Raw genomic sequence first — 17,580 nt, forward strand, 5'->3', positions numbered from 1 at the left:
CCTCTCCAGTCAGTTTTCCTGGACCTCTGGGTTCAGTTCCTATCCTCTGGTCCCCAGGTCGACTGCCTGTGACTGTGTGGCACTGCTACAGAGGAGGAGGCAGCCATCGCCCTCCCTCCAGGACTCTACTCACCAGCCAAAGACCCCACAGCACATGTGCTCCTGGCTTTTATACAGTATCCCATAATGCACCGAGACAGCCAGCCTCTACCAATCACTGGGACTGTATCAAAGCCCGTGTACTCATTGGTCTGGTTTCTTCCTACTGTCCCTGTTGGACCAGTGTGAAAACACTATCTAGACCCAATGAATCACATGTTGAGCACACTGAGCAGACCTAACTCACAGATCCTTCACTCTGGTAGGCAGAAAGCAACATAGATTTCCCTGCTGCTCTTCTGATAGGCAGACAGAGCCAAAAACTATACTATACTCACACTAGCACCTACCTAGGAGGGTGCAACATGTAGGTATTATAAACTAACAACAGAGCAAAACCAATGTTTTATGCAGTGCAACATTGACCACATACTGCCCTGAACTCACAATAGCAGATCAACACCAACAAAAATACACAAAATAATAACTACAATTGTAACTTGTAACAAAAAATAATTAAAAAAATATATATAAAACACCAGCATTGCATCACTACAGCCTGGAGGAGGCGTACTAGGAAGAATGCCTTTTCTGAACTACTTTTTTTTTTACAGTTTACAGTTACAGTTTACTTTATTACCATATTTACAATATACATATCATTTAATAACTCATAAAGTATTGACGCTAATTGAGTCTGCACAACAACCTGGAAACTGGTATTTTCATTAGGAGACCATCAACGGCATTCTTTGTGATTCTCAAATGACAGGCTTAAGCCTCGTACACACGCGTCGATAATTGGCCGTGAATTTTTGGCCAACATCCGATCGGCCGATTTTAGGCTTGTTAGTATGATGCTTCCGACAACCGACTCCGACTTTTCTGGTGTGCAGGCTATAAAATTTTTGTTGGCCGTCAACACAATGGCCGATTTTCCGTCAGTCAGTACAGATTTCGGCAGACAAAAATCTGATGAGCAAGACTGGGCATGCTCAGAGAAGAAAAAACACACGGAAAGTAAACCAGCACATGACATCACTTCAGAATCAGAAGTAGATTTTTGTTGGCCGAGAAAATTCGTGTGCAGTCTAGGCACATTCCAACCAACAAAACACCACTCTGGATAAAAGTCGGACGATCGGTCGGCCGATAATCATTGCGTGTGTACGAGGCATTAGGCTGGCCATACATGTTCAATCCTCTTGTACAGTTTTTCTTTAGATTTACCTTAAGCTATGTAGCGCAAGGGCCTGCCCAACTGGATACAATTGAAAGTTGTATAGTTTTAACCTCATATTATTTGGTAAATCTAAAACAAATTTTGGTAAATCTAAAGGAAAATTGTACAATACAATTGATAATGTATGGCCAGCCTAAGTTTAAGCTCATCCAGCAATATGGGGAAACAGCAGGAAAAATGGAGCAGGCTGGAAAAGTATTTCATATGAGTCATCCTGTCACTATGAAGTTGCAATTGCATGATTTGTTATATAGTACTTTATATTAAACATGAGTATATACATATGTAAAGAGGCTGCAAAATATACATTTTTATTTAATTTGCGAGAAAACTTAATTTTTTTTTTTGGGTGTAAAATATTCAACCAGATAGGCAATGGGATGACAGACATAAAAACTGCAGCATCATAACAGAAGAAGAAAGAAAACTAGGAGTGGATGAGCCAGGCTTAGTGACATGGGCACACTTCATTTTCCAGAAGCTACTAGGCACCTCCAGCACTGACAGCTGCTCTGGATCATCTCCCACTATATCAGCTTCATGCATTTAGCTGTCCCAGTGGTCAGCTTTCAGTCACCTCCATAAATGGCAGGGCAGGTGGGCTTGATAACACCAACAGGGGGGGTCTACCACTACTTAAGTGCTCTACTATTCTTTGCAGGCACATTTGTGTGCCAACATGTGGAACAAGAAGAAACTTTGTTTAGTTTAAACTTATGTCTGACAATTCATCAATGAGGATTTTGTCTATCAATTCTTAAAATATTTCTTTATAAGAGGACACCCCCGTGTGTGTCTGGTGTCCCAGCATTCCACAGTCCTGGACCATTTCATTCACTTCTATATATATCACAGAGGACACAAGCTGCCCGAGAAGTGCTACGAAAAGTCCAAGATCCCATATGCCAGTCAAGGTATGTTTATATGCTGGGCTCACAGTAAAAGTTTCTATAGTCAGGCTATACCATTTATGTAATAGAAAAAAAATCAACTGCATTGTCTATATAGTGGACAAAATGGGAACTTTAGTGTCTTTATAATGATGTATGTTTATTAATATTTATTGATACTTGTCACATTTTCTATTGCTGCTAATAATATTACTAATAATAATAAGTGGGTACTTGTTTCATTCCACTTATTTTGGTGGCCTTTGCCTAGAGGTAGTCTACCACAATGTTTGATTTGATTGCCAGATTGTTTAAGTAATTCCTATCTAAACACCATATAACCACAGCATTTTATGGGATTTTACTTGTATGCACACATCAATCATTTCATACAGTACAATTCTACACTTAATATATTACATATTACAGTATAAGACTGAATGTATATCGGCTCATTATAATACTCATCATCTATGCTAGATCTTTCTTTAAGGAGGAAAATCCAGAATAAAAAAAATGCTTGTTTGGCATGTAATTACAAGCAATTATGCATGTTTATGGGAATATGGCATTTAGAAGCGTATGTGAGCAAACTCATTATTTTGGCTTGAATATTCATTTATCCTAAGCCACTAGAATGACTTTACGTGTTTACACATGTTTATATGCATTTATGTGCGTATGTGCATAAATTATGCCACAAACGCAGGTTTGGAACATTTTTTTATATCCCCAAATGCTGCTGTAAAATATAAAATTTGAAATGCCACAATGTGCATGAACACATTGGCAAAAACAGAGCGGCATTCAGAGACACAAGGAAAACTACCAGCTGCGTTTTTTTCTGCCTGTGTACATGAGGCCTAACATATTGCAGTATAATGAAGCCACCTAATGAGTTCAGATCCAAGTGTTTTGATATTATTTGATTCGAATTCTAAGAAATAACATTTGGCTTTACAGTAAGGCTGGCCATACACTAGCCGAAAAATCGTTCGAAAATCTGTCATTTGGTCTAATCGTTCGTTTTTCATCCAGTTAAAAGCACAAATAGAAAATCGTTTTTAACTTTTCAGAGCCGAAAAATCGAAGGAACAGTTTGGAAAATTCTGCTGAACGAATGATAAATTGAAAGGTTGTTTCTTGGCCGAACTGTTTGCACTAGGCATATGTGACGAACTGAACGAAAAACGTCCATTGAACGATTTATCGTTCGAAATTCGGTCATTACATGATGGCACGATCATCTGCTCTCACGGGCGATTTTTCATTTTTCCAAAATGAGTTTGAGGGATTTTTCGGCTAGTGTATGGTCAGCTTAAGTATCTATCTAACCATCAATTTGTGTTTTAGTTGTTTGATGCTGGCAAGGTAACAATTGCTGCAATGAAATGTAAAACCTGTTACTATGGATAACAGTTACTTTTTATTGATGTTTTTGAGTACTGTGAACTGTTACATGCTCATTCAGTGAAGGACGTGTAAATACAGTAACCAAATTCAAATCCTATTGGTTGCCAGGAGATGCTTTACTTAAAATTAATCTTTGCACCCTATAGTTTTTTTTTTTTTTTTTTTGGAACAAGGACCTTAGGCCGGGTTGCAGGAAAGAAAATTTGCTCGATGCCCAACTCATCATAGCCAGTGTTGATAGGGAAATCCCTCCTGCCATTGTGTTCTCCTGGTGGTGAGGGGGGGGGGGGGCATCCCCTCCAGGAGAACACAGTGCTTATTGTTAGTGTCTATAGCAGCTGCTAGCGATATTTGCATGTAAAATCTGGCAGGCTGGTTGTACCCAAGTTGATCGATCAGCTTGGGTGCATTCAGCCTGCCCATACATGGTTCCTGCTGAATTGGCAGAGATTCTAATCTTCTATGGGCAGCTTAAAGCTTAACATACTGTACATGTTACAATCTGATTATACATTCTCCTTTAGATCTATCATCAACTATGTAGTGCAAGGGCCTGCCTGATTTGACATATAATAAATGCATTGGTTAGGTTTGTCCTCGTATTACAAAATGTTGGTAGATCTAAAGGAGATTGGGAAATCAGATGGTATAGCCTATGGCCAGCTTAGGTTCAGTAACCCATAGCAACCAATCAAAATTAATATGGTCCTGCTTTGATTTTAATAAATTAAATTATGTTTACTGCACCTTAAAGGTAAAGCGTGGATACTTTCAAATTTGTTGCATGAGCCCCATCATGGCCATTGATATTTAACCCTTAACTCATTCATTTTCATTTTCATTCATGAACTATTGATGTGAATCCTAATGCAGTCATAATGCCAGGAAAGCATCAAAAATGCTTTATTAAATTACCCCAATTCTATGTATGGTGTACAAAAGGGTAAAGAATGTATTTAATATTATTTCTTCCATATAAGTTATTAAAAAAACTAAAATGAACAAAATCAGAATCTTCTGGAAATAGTGAACACATTGTTGTGTGTTGGTGTGTGGACAGGTGACAGGGCCACTTGTCTCCTTGGGGACAATTCACTTTCCATATATGGTAAGCCGTCTGTCATCTGAGTACACACAGCTGTTTGTCCGACAAATGTGTAGTGTGTAGGATATTTCCCAGACCCCTCTAGTCACAGTATCTGCCTGATATACCATCAATCTGCAGACAGTGTAAGTCTTATCTATAAAGTTCTATCATTCTTTTCTGATGACACAAATTATAGTTGAAAGAAAAAAATTATTGTACCAAGGCTTTGGGATCATATTACCTTTATAACAAACATGTATTTTTTTGATGCTAGCAGTGGCATATGTAATAATAGGTTGCCATTGATGATACATATGGACAATTGTTACCTTTTATTTATTTTTTTATTTTTTTAACAGAGGAGTTACCTTTTATTTTACTGTCATTGTACAGCAGTAGGCACACATTGCTGTTCTGTTGCATAGTCAGCCCCATCTAGTGGCTTATACTATTATACTAGTTAATGCTAGATAGATATCATCTCTAAGGTGTATCAACAATATATATATATTTTTTTTCAGATGGAAGACCCAATTCAGCTTAAAGAAGATGGAAATCATTTTTTCAAGGAAAATGAATATGGCCAAGCAATTGACTGCTACAGCAAAGCCATAAAGCTTACTAAAGATAAGAAGCTGCTGGCTGTCTTGTATCGTAACAGATCAGCCTGTTATCTTAAAAAGGTATGGTATAAGAAAAATAAACTGCAGCTACTATGGCCTCATGCACACTGGACGTTGTTACAGCTGCTGTTTTTGGCTTCAGACGTTTTTTTCTGCATCCAGTAAACTCCCCAACATGTTATCCTATGTGTCCATGCACACATCGGCTGTTATCAGCAGTTTTTGGCAGGGACGTTTTCTGGCTGGAATAAAAACAGAACCAGTGGTTTTTGAGGGGAGTTTTTCAGCTATAAAGATGCTCTAAGGCATGGGTGTCCAACCTTTTGGCTTCTCTGGGCCACATTGAGTGTAGAGAAATTTTCTCGGGCCGCATATAAAATATATACTATTAGTTAAGATATAGAAGTAATAAAACACGTGCCGCCGAGCCCCCCCCCCCCCACCCCCACCCCCAGCACTAATTTAACACAACTAGTGGATTATCCCCTCCAAGGCTGCCTCTGTGGCCGTGCCCCCGACTCGACTTCCTTTCTCCCCAGCAAAAAAATAAATTAATTGTCAGGGGGCAGTGGGCCGCATTGCCTGCAGTTCCGGGCCGCATGCGGCCCCCGGGCCGCAGGTTGGACATGCCTGCTCTAAGGGCTCTTTCAGACGGCCGCTCCGCTGTTCTTATCCGCTGCGGGACTTTTTTTTTTTTCACGGAGCGGATGACACTTGTGTCATCTGCTCCGTGTGTCCGCATATCATCCCATCCGTTTGCGGATGATATGCGGACATAATGTAATGCCCCATACACACGTGCAGATTATCTGCAGACTTTTGTCTGCAGACTTACCAAAACCATATAATATGAGGTCAAACCTAAACACTTTCAATTTGTATGCAATCCGGCAGGCCCTTGCACTACATAGAAAAGGTAAGTCTGCAGACAAAAGTCTGCAGATAATCTGCACGTGTGTACGGGGCATAAGTCTATGGGCATTGCGGATGTCAGCGTATGACACCGCTGACATCCGATTTTCCATCCTTTCCGTTTTTTACACGGAGGAAAAATAGGGTTCTGTTCCGTTCCAAAAAACGGAACAGAACTGAAAGGAAGAAAATCGGATGTCAGCGGATGGTATTCCGCTGACATCCGCAATGCCATTGACTTACATTATGTCCGCAAATCATCCGCAAAAAAATAGGATGATTTGCGGACAAGCGGAGCAGCCGTGTAAAAGAGCCCTTATGCTGATAAAAGCCTAAAACGCTGAAAACCATGAAAAAAAGGCAGATATTAGGCATTTATTAGCGTTCTTAAACCATAAGCTTTTGTGGGAGTATAGTTTTGCTAATAAACGCTACAGCTGAAAAACGCAAAAACAAAACTGAAAAACACTATTGCAAAAAAGCTGAAAAACTCCTTCTACAGCTAAAGCTTTATACTGCCATTTTGATAACATCCAGTGTGCATAAGGCCTAAATCTCGATAGAGCTGGAAAAGTTTGAGTTTATTATGTTTTTTTTGTTGTCTGTGTCCCCTTGGCATATGCTTTTCAGGACTTCCTGTCCTGGTGGCATGAAGCGAAGAGAAATTTACTTAAGATATACAAACACAGCTCTAGGTCAGCCCACCTTGTATACTAGCCCTCCAACCATACCATTAGGTGCAGGTCCAGTTTGCAGCCATAGATACTTTAACACACATAGGGAGGTTGACTACACTGCAATAGATGGAAAATCCAGTGAAATTTATTGAAGAAAATTTACAATACAAAACATCACAGCTTAAAGCAGGCAGGGAACCAAAAATCAGAAACAGAAATCTCCTTAGTATAAATTCAGAGACCAACAAAAACATGACAGAGGTTCTAACTCTATCTACCATATCTAAATATATAAGTTTAAATTTAAACCATGAGACAAGCCCTAACTACACAATAGATTTGGTTATGTGGATTAATATAATATTGTCCAATGCAAACATTTCACAAGGAATTTGTCCTGTTGACAAATTCCTTGTTAGTACGGCCAAACCAACATTCGTTTTCCACCACAGTGACAGGAAAATTCAAAGGAGCAGGATAGAAATTTTTTCTAAATCATCTTAATTCTAAAAGTGTACCGTATATGGTTTTTATTTGGGATTGGAAAGTCCATTTATTCCATAACGAAATGTTAAAAGACAACAAAATGTTACTTTTGAAATGAAAGTACTTTCAAACTTTCATCAAGTCATAGAATGTACTGAGAATATTCCTACTAAAGTTCATATGAACGTTTCTTCAAATATTGCCCAGTGCATGACCAGCTTAACTTTGTGGAGAAGGAAAACTGTGGTCACCTTTGTCTCAGGCTTATCAGTGGGAGAACAATTGTGCCTGGATATGGTTTTGTCCTAATTGCTTCCTATATTCACTAAGCAGCAGGGCAGCCACTCAGCACAGGAGATGGAGGTCAGCAGAAATCAGTGGTAATGGTGCTTACTCCAACGATTTCCAGCTTCTAGGGGGTACAGTTATGGCACATGCATAGATAAATTGGTCTAAGCTTGTCCATTGTAACTGTGTAAAAAATCCATAGCTAGAGTTCAGCTTTATTTGGTTTTGCTGTTGTATGAAAATATAGATTATATTGCTTGGAGCCTTGCCTTAAAGTATAACTCTGACTGCAATAACAGCCATTGTGTAGCTTGTAGTTGGATGTCATAGCCATCAGGTCTAACTCTGGAGGAAACTGAGCATGTAATACTCCTGTCATGTGTTTTTAGTAATCAGCTTGAAAAATAAAACAAGTTAAGTAAGAATTAAACAAGCTGTAAACCCTAATTTTTTGGGGATTATACATATTATACTTATCTGCTCTGTGCGATCGTTTTGCACAGAGCAGCTCTGATCCTTTTCTTCTGGGGTGCTCCGCTGGCACTCCAGGTCCCTCCTCTTCATTGGGTGCCCCCACGGAAAGCTGCATTCCTTGGGGGCACCTGTGTGGGCTCACTCCCGAGTCCCGCCAATGCCTCCTGCTGCTTTCAATCTGTCCAATGAGGAGAGAGACAGCGGCTGGAGCGCATGTGTGCATGCACATCGCTGGATCAAATCGGGCTCAGGTAAGAAAAAAAGGGGAGATCTGGGGGGGGGGGAGGGGGGGCTGCAGCACAGTAGGTTTTTCATCTTATTGCAAAGAATGAATTAAGGTGAAAAACCTTGAGACTTTACAACCACTTTAATAATCCATTCATAGGTAAATATTTACTATACACAAAGCTAACACACCAGGGTAAGGATCACTATTTCCAAAAAGTGTGCAATGAAATTGGAAAATTACAGTCATGCGACTAAAATAAAAATATCTGCATTAAAACTTTGTAAATTTAGTCTAACGATTTTTGTGCGGTTTTGTACCGAGAGCAAATGTTCAGTAAAATTAGTTCACCTGCTTCCTTTTCTTTCTTCCAGGAAAATTATGCTCAGGCAGCCTCAGATGCCACTAAAGGTAAGAAGTGTAAAAGAAAACACAGAACATTTTGCTTGCTGCCTTATATCTGTAAACCAGGGGTGCAAAACTCTTGGCACAGAGCCCTCTGATGTGACCCAAGACATCAAACCAGAGCAGCACATGCTCATGCTCTGGGATGGCAGGTCAGCAAGCCCAGATTGCAATGAAGACTTACCATCCCAGAGCATCAGAGTGCATTGAGTCGGCACCAGCAGCGGAGGAAGCAGGCAGCTGCCGGGGGAGCAGATGCTGCATAAGCTTATACTCCCTTCCGTAGCACCAGTTCATGTTCCGGTGTACTTTGCCTGGGACCTTTCTAACAGCCTGGAGAGCGATGCTAGCAGAAGCTGGAGGAGGACAAAAAGGTCAGTGTATTAAAACATCACATACACTGCCCTTTTGTAATGGGCATATTAGCACCTATAAAGGGGTTAACAACTATTAGTCTGCTTTCACACTGATCTGAGGGTGCAGCGCAGTAAACCTGTGGCTTTCCTTCGGGTTAGCTGCACTGAGCCATTGACTTCTATTATATCCTGCGGGTTTGGTTACCTTTCTGAAAGTGCACCAAAATCAAAATCCTGAATGCAGGAGTTTTGGTGAGCCTTTCAGAAAGTACATCACACCCACAAGATGTAAAAGAAATCTTTGGTAAATCGCAGCTAAGCCGCAGGAAAGGTGTAGGTGCACTGTGAAGCACTTGTTGTACGAGTAAATCGCAGTGTAATAGTGTGAAAGCAGCCTTATAGGGGGCCCAGGACACTAAGGGCTTGTTTACATTTTCAGTTTGGGGGAGGTAAAACCCCATAGTTGAGATGTGTTTTTACACCCCCCCCCCAACCACTGGTGTAGTATCAGGGGTCGCAATATTATGCTTCAGGGGGCCCATGCAGCCTCCCTGTCAGAGTCTGTTTTACACTTGGACAGGAGGGGTGACGGCATATACAGGAACTGATCCTCCTCATTATCCTCCAGCAACTGCTGAAATAGACATAGAGTGCTTGTTCACACTAGTGTCATCCATTGTTTTTTTTGTGGATTGTGATTAAACAGTAGGTAAACATCCAATGGGGATTATATCTGAATGGTAAATCAGCGCTGACCACAAAGAAGAAATCAATAAAAACCCAATATTTGGCTAAGATCGTCAAAATAGGGGAACCTGAGGCTGCTTACATAAAGTGCATTCACCTAACACTAAAAATAATTCAGAAAACAAATAGATACGCAGTGCCAAAGAATAAAAATAATAATAATAAAAAACAGAGTACAGTGAATATCAAGTATCTTACAAAAATAAATCCATAAGTAAATAAGTGAATACCACAATAAAAATCAATTAACAAGTGGGTACCACAATAAAAGTGCACGTGCTTTTAAATCATGTTATGACGGATATATGGTATCCAGGTGATCAAAGACTATAACTGTGATTAATAATAACTAAAGCCCCGTACACACGTACTGATCGTCGGCCGAACGATCGGCCATCTTTTGTCCGAGGGCTGTCGTGTCTGTTGAAAACTGCAAAAGACTGCACACGAATTTTGTCGGCCAACAACAGCCGACTGCAGAAGTGATGTCATATGATGGTTAACTTTCCTTGTCTTTTTTCTTTTCTGAGCATGCCCAGTCTTGCTAATCTGCTGTCTGTCGGCCAAAATCTGTACTGACTGGCGAACAATCGGCCGTTCTGGTGCGCTGTCTGCTGTCAGAAGCATCATACTAACAAGCCTACAATCGGCCGATCGGTCGGCGGCCGAATATTTACGGCCGACAATCGGTACGTGTGTACGGGGCTTTAATAAAAATCACAATAAAGTGCCCGTGCTAATAAATAATAAATTAGTGGAATATCATCAACAAATGGTGCAAAGTTCATAAAAGTAGGTGATCCTTTCTGTGCTGTGCGAATATCTGGTGACCAGGTGCTGGTGTTACGTCGACCCCTGCTGAGGAAGTCGTGGATTTGATGTAATGCGTACGGGGGAGGAGCCTGCACACGCTGTAGCACCCATTACTGCTGTCTATGCTTGCACTGGCCGAGTGCCATCCCATGAGAGTTTTTTTGTTGTTTTTTTCCCAATAAACCAGTTATTACAGAGAGCACTAGATTGCTTTGTTTATTTTATACATGTACCCATGCATGACGGTGGAGAGACGGTTATGAGGAAGTGACCACTTCATCCCTGTTACTGTGTCACTGACACGGCGAGTTTGGCCACCATATCCCACCTGAGGCATTCCCATCCAGAGGGAGGACAGGAGGAAGCAGCCTACTCATTACCTATTAGCACCTGTGTGTGCAAAAAGCGGGTTTGGCTCATTATATTCTGTGAGCCAAACCAGGAGGTGAGCAGCCAGCATTGTCATCAATGCACTAAGGCAGGCCATAGACGATTCGAATTTCGTACGATTTATCGTTCGATAAACGAAAGCGGCACTCGTGCACATCATCGAGTGTACCATCAATGTGAGCCGAAAATTGTACGACAAAACACTATTTTTTGTGCCTTTTAACCACATCTCTACCGGACACACTCCCTACTGTTCTGTGTTTTGTTAGGCGAAATCATACAACTCCCCCACTAATGATACGAAATTCGGCCGATTTTCGAAAAAAAACCAACATGTTGGATATGTGAATTTTTGCTGTCGTACGAAAATCGAACGTTTTACATACCACACTAACGATACGAAAATCGTTCGATAACACTGCCATTTACGATTTTCGAATGAAATTCGAATCGTCTATGGCCTGCTTAAGTCACCTTCTGAAATTAAAAAGCACCAGCACCTGGTCACCAGATATTTGCACAGCACAGAAAGGATCACCTACTTTTATGAACTTTGCACCATTTGTTGATGATATTCCACTAATTTATTATTTATTAGCATGGGCACTTTATTGTGATTTTTATTAAGATATTATTAATCACAGTTATAGTCTTTGATCACCTGGATGCCATATATCCGTCATAACATGATATAAAAGCACGTGCACTTTTATTGTGGTACCCACTTACTTGTTTATTGATTTTTATTGTGGTATTCACTTATTTACTTATGGATTTATTTTTGTAAGATACTTGATATTCACTGTACTCTATTTTTTATTATTATTATTTTTATCCTTTGGCGCTGCATATCTATTTGTTATCCAACGGGGATTGGTCGCATGGAAAATGATGATCCTGATGGGTAATTAAAATATTTAATATGCTATTAAAAAAAAAAAAAAATGAAAAATTCTGAACTATTTCATTGCATTGTGGCCCGCGACCGGTTACCAAATCACTTAAGTGGACCTTGCGCTTCAGAAGGTTGAGCATCCCTTCTGTAAACCATGACGTCGCTAATAATTTAAATCGGGAGATTTATCTAATCAACTGGCTATGAAGTAGCATTAACAAATAGGTCACAATTAGATCATTGTTTTGTTCAATTTCAGCTATTGATGTTGATCCATCAGACATAAAAGCCCTTTTCAGGCGATGCCAGGCTCTGGAGAAACTGGGGAAGCTGGACCAAGCATATAAGGATGTTCAGAGATGTGCAACACTAGAGCCAAAGAATAAGACCTTCATAGAGACTCTGCACCGGCTAGGTACTAATATTCAGGAAAAGGTAAGACCCTGCTTGCTGTAACACCACAGTTCAATAAAATATTTTGTATATACAGTACTTCTTTATACACACATTAATATAAATATAACTATTTCGGAAAGCCTTTGTAATTGATGACACAGCACAGATGTGCTACCTGCTTAAAAGAAATATACAATCGATAATTCTATATATCTCAAAGTTGTATATATTAATTCCATCATCCAATCACGTGGAAGCAAAAATAATGTTTTTTTTTTTTTTTTATTTTCCTTGCATGTGACTGTATATTTGTTGCAAAGTGATTTCTTTTTACAGCTTCACTGAGCTATGGGAAAATTCCTTTACAAAGTGAAAAAACAATTTTTCTTTTAGTAAATCAGCACCATTATGTTTTGCATGAATGCGATCAGATTCAGAAAAAAAATTAATTGGCTTTTCGGTGTTACTGCACGTTGCAACTAAGGCCTCATTTACACTTTCCGTAGCAGGAACTTGCAATAACACTAATTTTTTTGTGTGTTTTTTTGTGCATTTCCATGTGCACATATAGGGCATCCCATTCACTTGTAAGAGGTTGTACACCTCAGACATGAAATCTGAACAAAGCATATCCCTCTATAGTGTGTACTTGCCTCAATCCAGAGCACTGAACTGTCTGCTGACTTGTACCTCTGCTGTCTGCGTGAGTCACAAGTTTTCTTGAAACCAAGAAAAAAAAGGTGACAGAGGAGGAATCGCCAGCACACAGTCTGTGATTGACAGCCTCAGCTCCTGTTCCTGTGTACTGTGTGAAGTGGATGTTTCCCTTCCCCCCAATCAGCTCTCCCCGAGCTCTGCAAAGTGTACCTTCAGCGCTCCACCCCCTACTTTCTGAAATCTCAGATAAGCTTTATAAATACTGCATTTTGAACGGATGTACAATTTATGTGGGAGGATTTGTTTAATCTCTGAGGCCACTCACTTCTCTTGGATTATGTAAGGATACACAACCACTTTAATACTGTTCTCTGAAATTAAATAATCTAGATAAATTATGTGCTATGTCATCACATCCTCCTCTACTTCTTAATTCCTACAGCTTCGTGTTCAGTTCTCCACTGACTCCCGTGTTCAGAACATGTTTGAGATCCTGCTGGACCCAGACAGTGAAAAAGAAAAACGAGAAAAGGTAAAAAAAACAATATCTTTTTGATTTCTGAAATATCCTAATACTAACAGTCATTTTTTGAAAACACAGACCAAAAATAATAAAAGCAAATAAAAACAATAATTATAGCAATAAACATTCTATATATTTCATATATATGCTGTACAGTTCTAAATATGTGGCTTTGGTTAAAAAACAGGACACATTGAATATTTATTGTGCAATCTCCTTTAATTGTGTGAATGCTCTTTTTGGCAGGCTCTCAACAATCTAATCGTTCTGGGCAGGGAGGATGCAGGTGCTGAAAGAATTTTCCAGAACAATGGTGTGAACCTTCTAATGCAATTGGTGGACACCAAAGACCCAGAGCTGATTCTTTCTGCAGTGAGGACCCTTTCAGGCATGTGCACTGGCCACAGGGCAAGAGTAAGTGTATGCAATTTTTTGGACCTTGTCATTTTCAGCTTACGTAACTTGCAAGTCTAGCCCTGCCAAACTTTAAATTCTGCATTGTCCATGGTACCTGCATGGAACTTCATTACTCAAAGAAGTTTATTAATTGAAAAAAGAAAGAATATTTCCATCCTTTTCGTAAAGTGTTGGATAAAGTAAGAGCAAGGTTAGCAGCCTACAAATCTTTCCCTGATCTTTATGCAGAGATTTCCACATATCTCCTGTCTTGGAAACAATGTGTCAGAAGGTGAGGGAAAATACCATAGGGACATAGACAACGTAAAAATCAAAACACAAAGTGGCTAGAGCCCCTTTCAGTATTTTATTGTGTTAGAGATATTTTCTTGCCCTGGTGACAGCATTGATATTAAAGTAGTTGTAAAGTCAGAAGGTTTTATATCTTAATGCATTCTATGCGTTAGGATTAAAAGGCTTCTGTGTGCAGCAGCTCCCATCAGCCCCCCTAATACTTACCTGAGCCCCATCTCTGTCAAGCAATGTCCACAAGTCCCTCGGCCACCTGGGACTCTCCCTCCTGATTGGCTGAGACACAGCAGCGACATCATTGGCTCCCGCAGCTGTCAATCAAAGTCAGTTAGCCAATCAGGAGAGAGAGGGGAGGGGCCGAACCGCAGCTCCGTGTCTGAATGGACACATGGAGCTGCTTCTCGGCTCAGGTGCCCTATAGCAAGCTGCTTGCTGTAGGGGCACTCAACAGGAGGGAGGGGCCAAGAGCTCTAACCAGGGACCTGAGGAGGACTGGGACTGCTCTGTGAAAAACCACTGCACAGAGCAGGTAAGTAAGCGTTTTTTTAAAACGAGACTTTACAATCGCTTTAAGGGAAATCTCCCTATTAAAGTAGAACTATAAGCAAAACTTTTTTTTTTTTTCATTTTAAATAGAGTAAGGGAGTGTTATAACCCTTGTCAGATTTTTTTCATCATCTGTGTTTCATTGCAAAGATTTCCCTTCACATCCTGCCTGTCCCATAGCCAGTGAGGGGAAATCCTTGCAAATTAAGGGAATTCCTTTTGGGACCCCCAGCTTACCAGAACTAGTGTCCTCGTGTGAAGATTTCTCCTCTATTACTTTTCAGGGGACAATCCAAAATTTGTGATTTTCTTTTACTTTCACTTTCATTGATAATGGTAAACAGGACAAATAGAGAGGGGGGAATCTCCTTAACGGGGGCAAAGACAGCAATAAAAAATGACAGGTGTTTTAATCCCTCTAAACCAGGCATGTTCAACCTGCGACCCGGGGGCCGCATGCGGCCCAGAACCGCAGGCAATGCGGCCCACTTCCCCCTGACAACCTTTTTTTTTTTTTGCTGGGGAGGAAGGAAGTCGAGCCACAGAGGCAGCCTCGGAGGGGATCATCCACTAGTTGTGTTAAATTAGTGCTGGGGGGGGGGGGGGGCGGCGTTTTATTACTTATATACCTTAACTAATAGTATATATTTTATATGCGGCCCAAGAAAATTTCTCTACACTCAATGTGGCCCAGAGAAGCCAAAAGGTTGGACACCCATGCTCTAAACTGTATCCAAAACCCCAAAAAAATTAAAAAAAAAATAAAAAACAGCAATAAAACATGGCATATGTTCTAGCCCTTCCTTACTGTAATAAAAAAAAATGTGTGAGCAGATCTGCAATATACTGTAAATATAGTACATTGAACAAGTTGCAGTTTAATAAAAACAAGGCTTTTCTAAAGAAATGTACAAAGGGAAAAGGGAAATACTTTTTGAATATATGTGAATTTTCTAGTTTTTCATTACATATGTTTTGTCCTCAAGGCTACAGCTATCCTACATCTTGTGGGTATCAGTAAAATATTGAGCATTATGGCAGTTGATAATGAAGAAATTGCAATAGCTACAAGCAACCTGGTACAGAATATTGTGGACTCTCTGACAGGAGAGGATCGAAAGGACCATGGGAAAGAAGAGGCTTTGGTTTTAGGTAAGAGCTGTGGAAAATTAGGATACATGTCGTATGTCCAAGTTGAACCTGTATGTTCAATGCAGTCTATGTATTAGGCAATCAAGAGAACAATTCTAGGTAGTTGGGGCTGTATGGTTAGAAAAATGCACAGTGCACAAAACACAGCCTCCCCAAGCTGGCCAAGCTGGCCATACATGTTACAATCCGAATAAAACTCTGTACAAATCTTCTTAAGGTGTGTCTAGCAAAAAAAAGGGAAGGCCTACATGAATAATCTTTTCAACCTATACTCAGGGGCCCCTGCACTAGTTGCAAATTTAAAGAAAATTTTACAATGAGATTGTGACATATTTGGTCAGCCTTAGATTTTTGTGCTAAGAAGTAACAAAGCAGTATTCCCCAACTCTATTTTTTGCTATTAATTGTCTATACAATTTTGCTTTGTAATCATAAGATTATCCACTAAATACAGTATCCTTTATTTAATTATAGTACATACTGGCACACTGTGAACATAGGTATGAATGATTCCTACATCTCCTTCTAAATGTTTTGTTACAGACAGCAGGAAGGACCTCCAGATGATCACCACCCACTTGTTGGACATGCTTGTTAGTAAGAAGGTCTCCGGACATGGCAGGGATCAGGCTCTGAATCTGCTTAATAAAAACATCCCCCGTAGAGACCTGAAGAATAAAGACAACACCAAAACTCTATTCGTAGTTGACTCAGGTGACATTAACAAACATTTTAAAATTCTCAAAATAAAGTGAAACAGTGGTTTTAATAAAATGCATTATACAATTTATAACACTACTTTATTTTTTGCCCCAAATTGCTTTTTTTCATCTTTTTCTTTCCTTTTTTTAGACAGTTGCTATTATCTTGCAACATTTTCATTAAAATAAATGTTACTTTGTCGGTCTTGATTTATATTATTTGTTAAATTATATATTTTAATTTAGGGCTTAGCAACTTAGATGTAATTCTTAAAATAATGTTATTTAAAAAAAAATGAATGAATGAAGGAACAAACAGAAATATAAAAGAAAAATGCATAATGAGAGCTAGGAATGAGGAATATGGGAGCTAGAAATATGGGAGTTAGGAAATTGGAATCCCAATATGGGAGCTAGGAATTTATGTCATAGGTACTTCTGTAGCCTCTATAAAGCCTGTAGACAATTGTTTGAAAGTCACATATTTATTATTTAATAAAATCCACAGTGTATGCAATCCATCTTCTAGCTACTACTAAGGAAGCACATTGCCATAGGAAAACAGCGTAAAGAAGTGTAAAAGGGAAAATAAATTCAGGTCCTAGAAACAAAAAAACAATGAGGTTGTCAGTGAGCTGTATATATAAAGCAATACAATTTTTACTGACAGGACTGAAGAAGATATTAAAGATTTTGGGGCAAATCCCAGAATTGCCAAACTGCCTTCCACTCACGGTGAACACCCGTTTAAATGCTTCCATTCTTGTGAATAAGCTATATGATGACCTGCGCTGTGACCCTGAAAGAGACAACTTCCGTATAATATGTGAGGAGTACATAACGTAAGTAATTTAACAATAGTTTACAAATTTG

General features: G+C 39.6%; 1 protein-coding gene across 1 annotated transcript in view; it reads left to right on the forward strand.

Annotated features, from left to right (window-relative positions):
• Window positions 1-2,017: 2,017 nt before the first annotated feature.
• The window catches only part of UNC45B (unc-45 myosin chaperone B), a 30,999-nt gene continuing 15,436 nt past the window's right edge, over window positions 2,018-17,580 (forward strand). Inside the window, exons 1-9 of the mRNA XM_082246177.1 lie at window positions 2,018-2,256; window positions 5,254-5,415; window positions 8,793-8,829; window positions 12,284-12,459; window positions 13,520-13,609; window positions 13,847-14,014; window positions 15,841-16,006; window positions 16,550-16,720; window positions 17,378-17,549. Coding sequence (XP_082102303.1) covers window positions 2,245-2,256; window positions 5,254-5,415; window positions 8,793-8,829; window positions 12,284-12,459; window positions 13,520-13,609; window positions 13,847-14,014; window positions 15,841-16,006; window positions 16,550-16,720; window positions 17,378-17,549 — 1,154 coding nt within the window. The 5' untranslated portion in view covers window positions 2,018-2,244. The remainder of the gene's footprint in view (window positions 2,257-5,253; window positions 5,416-8,792; window positions 8,830-12,283; window positions 12,460-13,519; window positions 13,610-13,846; window positions 14,015-15,840; window positions 16,007-16,549; window positions 16,721-17,377; window positions 17,550-17,580) is intronic.

Source organism: Pelophylax lessonae (genome assembly GCF_965119305.1).
Source record: "Pelophylax lessonae genome assembly, chromosome: 2".
NCBI classification, from domain to species: domain Eukaryota; kingdom Metazoa; phylum Chordata; class Amphibia; order Anura; family Ranidae; genus Pelophylax; species Pelophylax lessonae.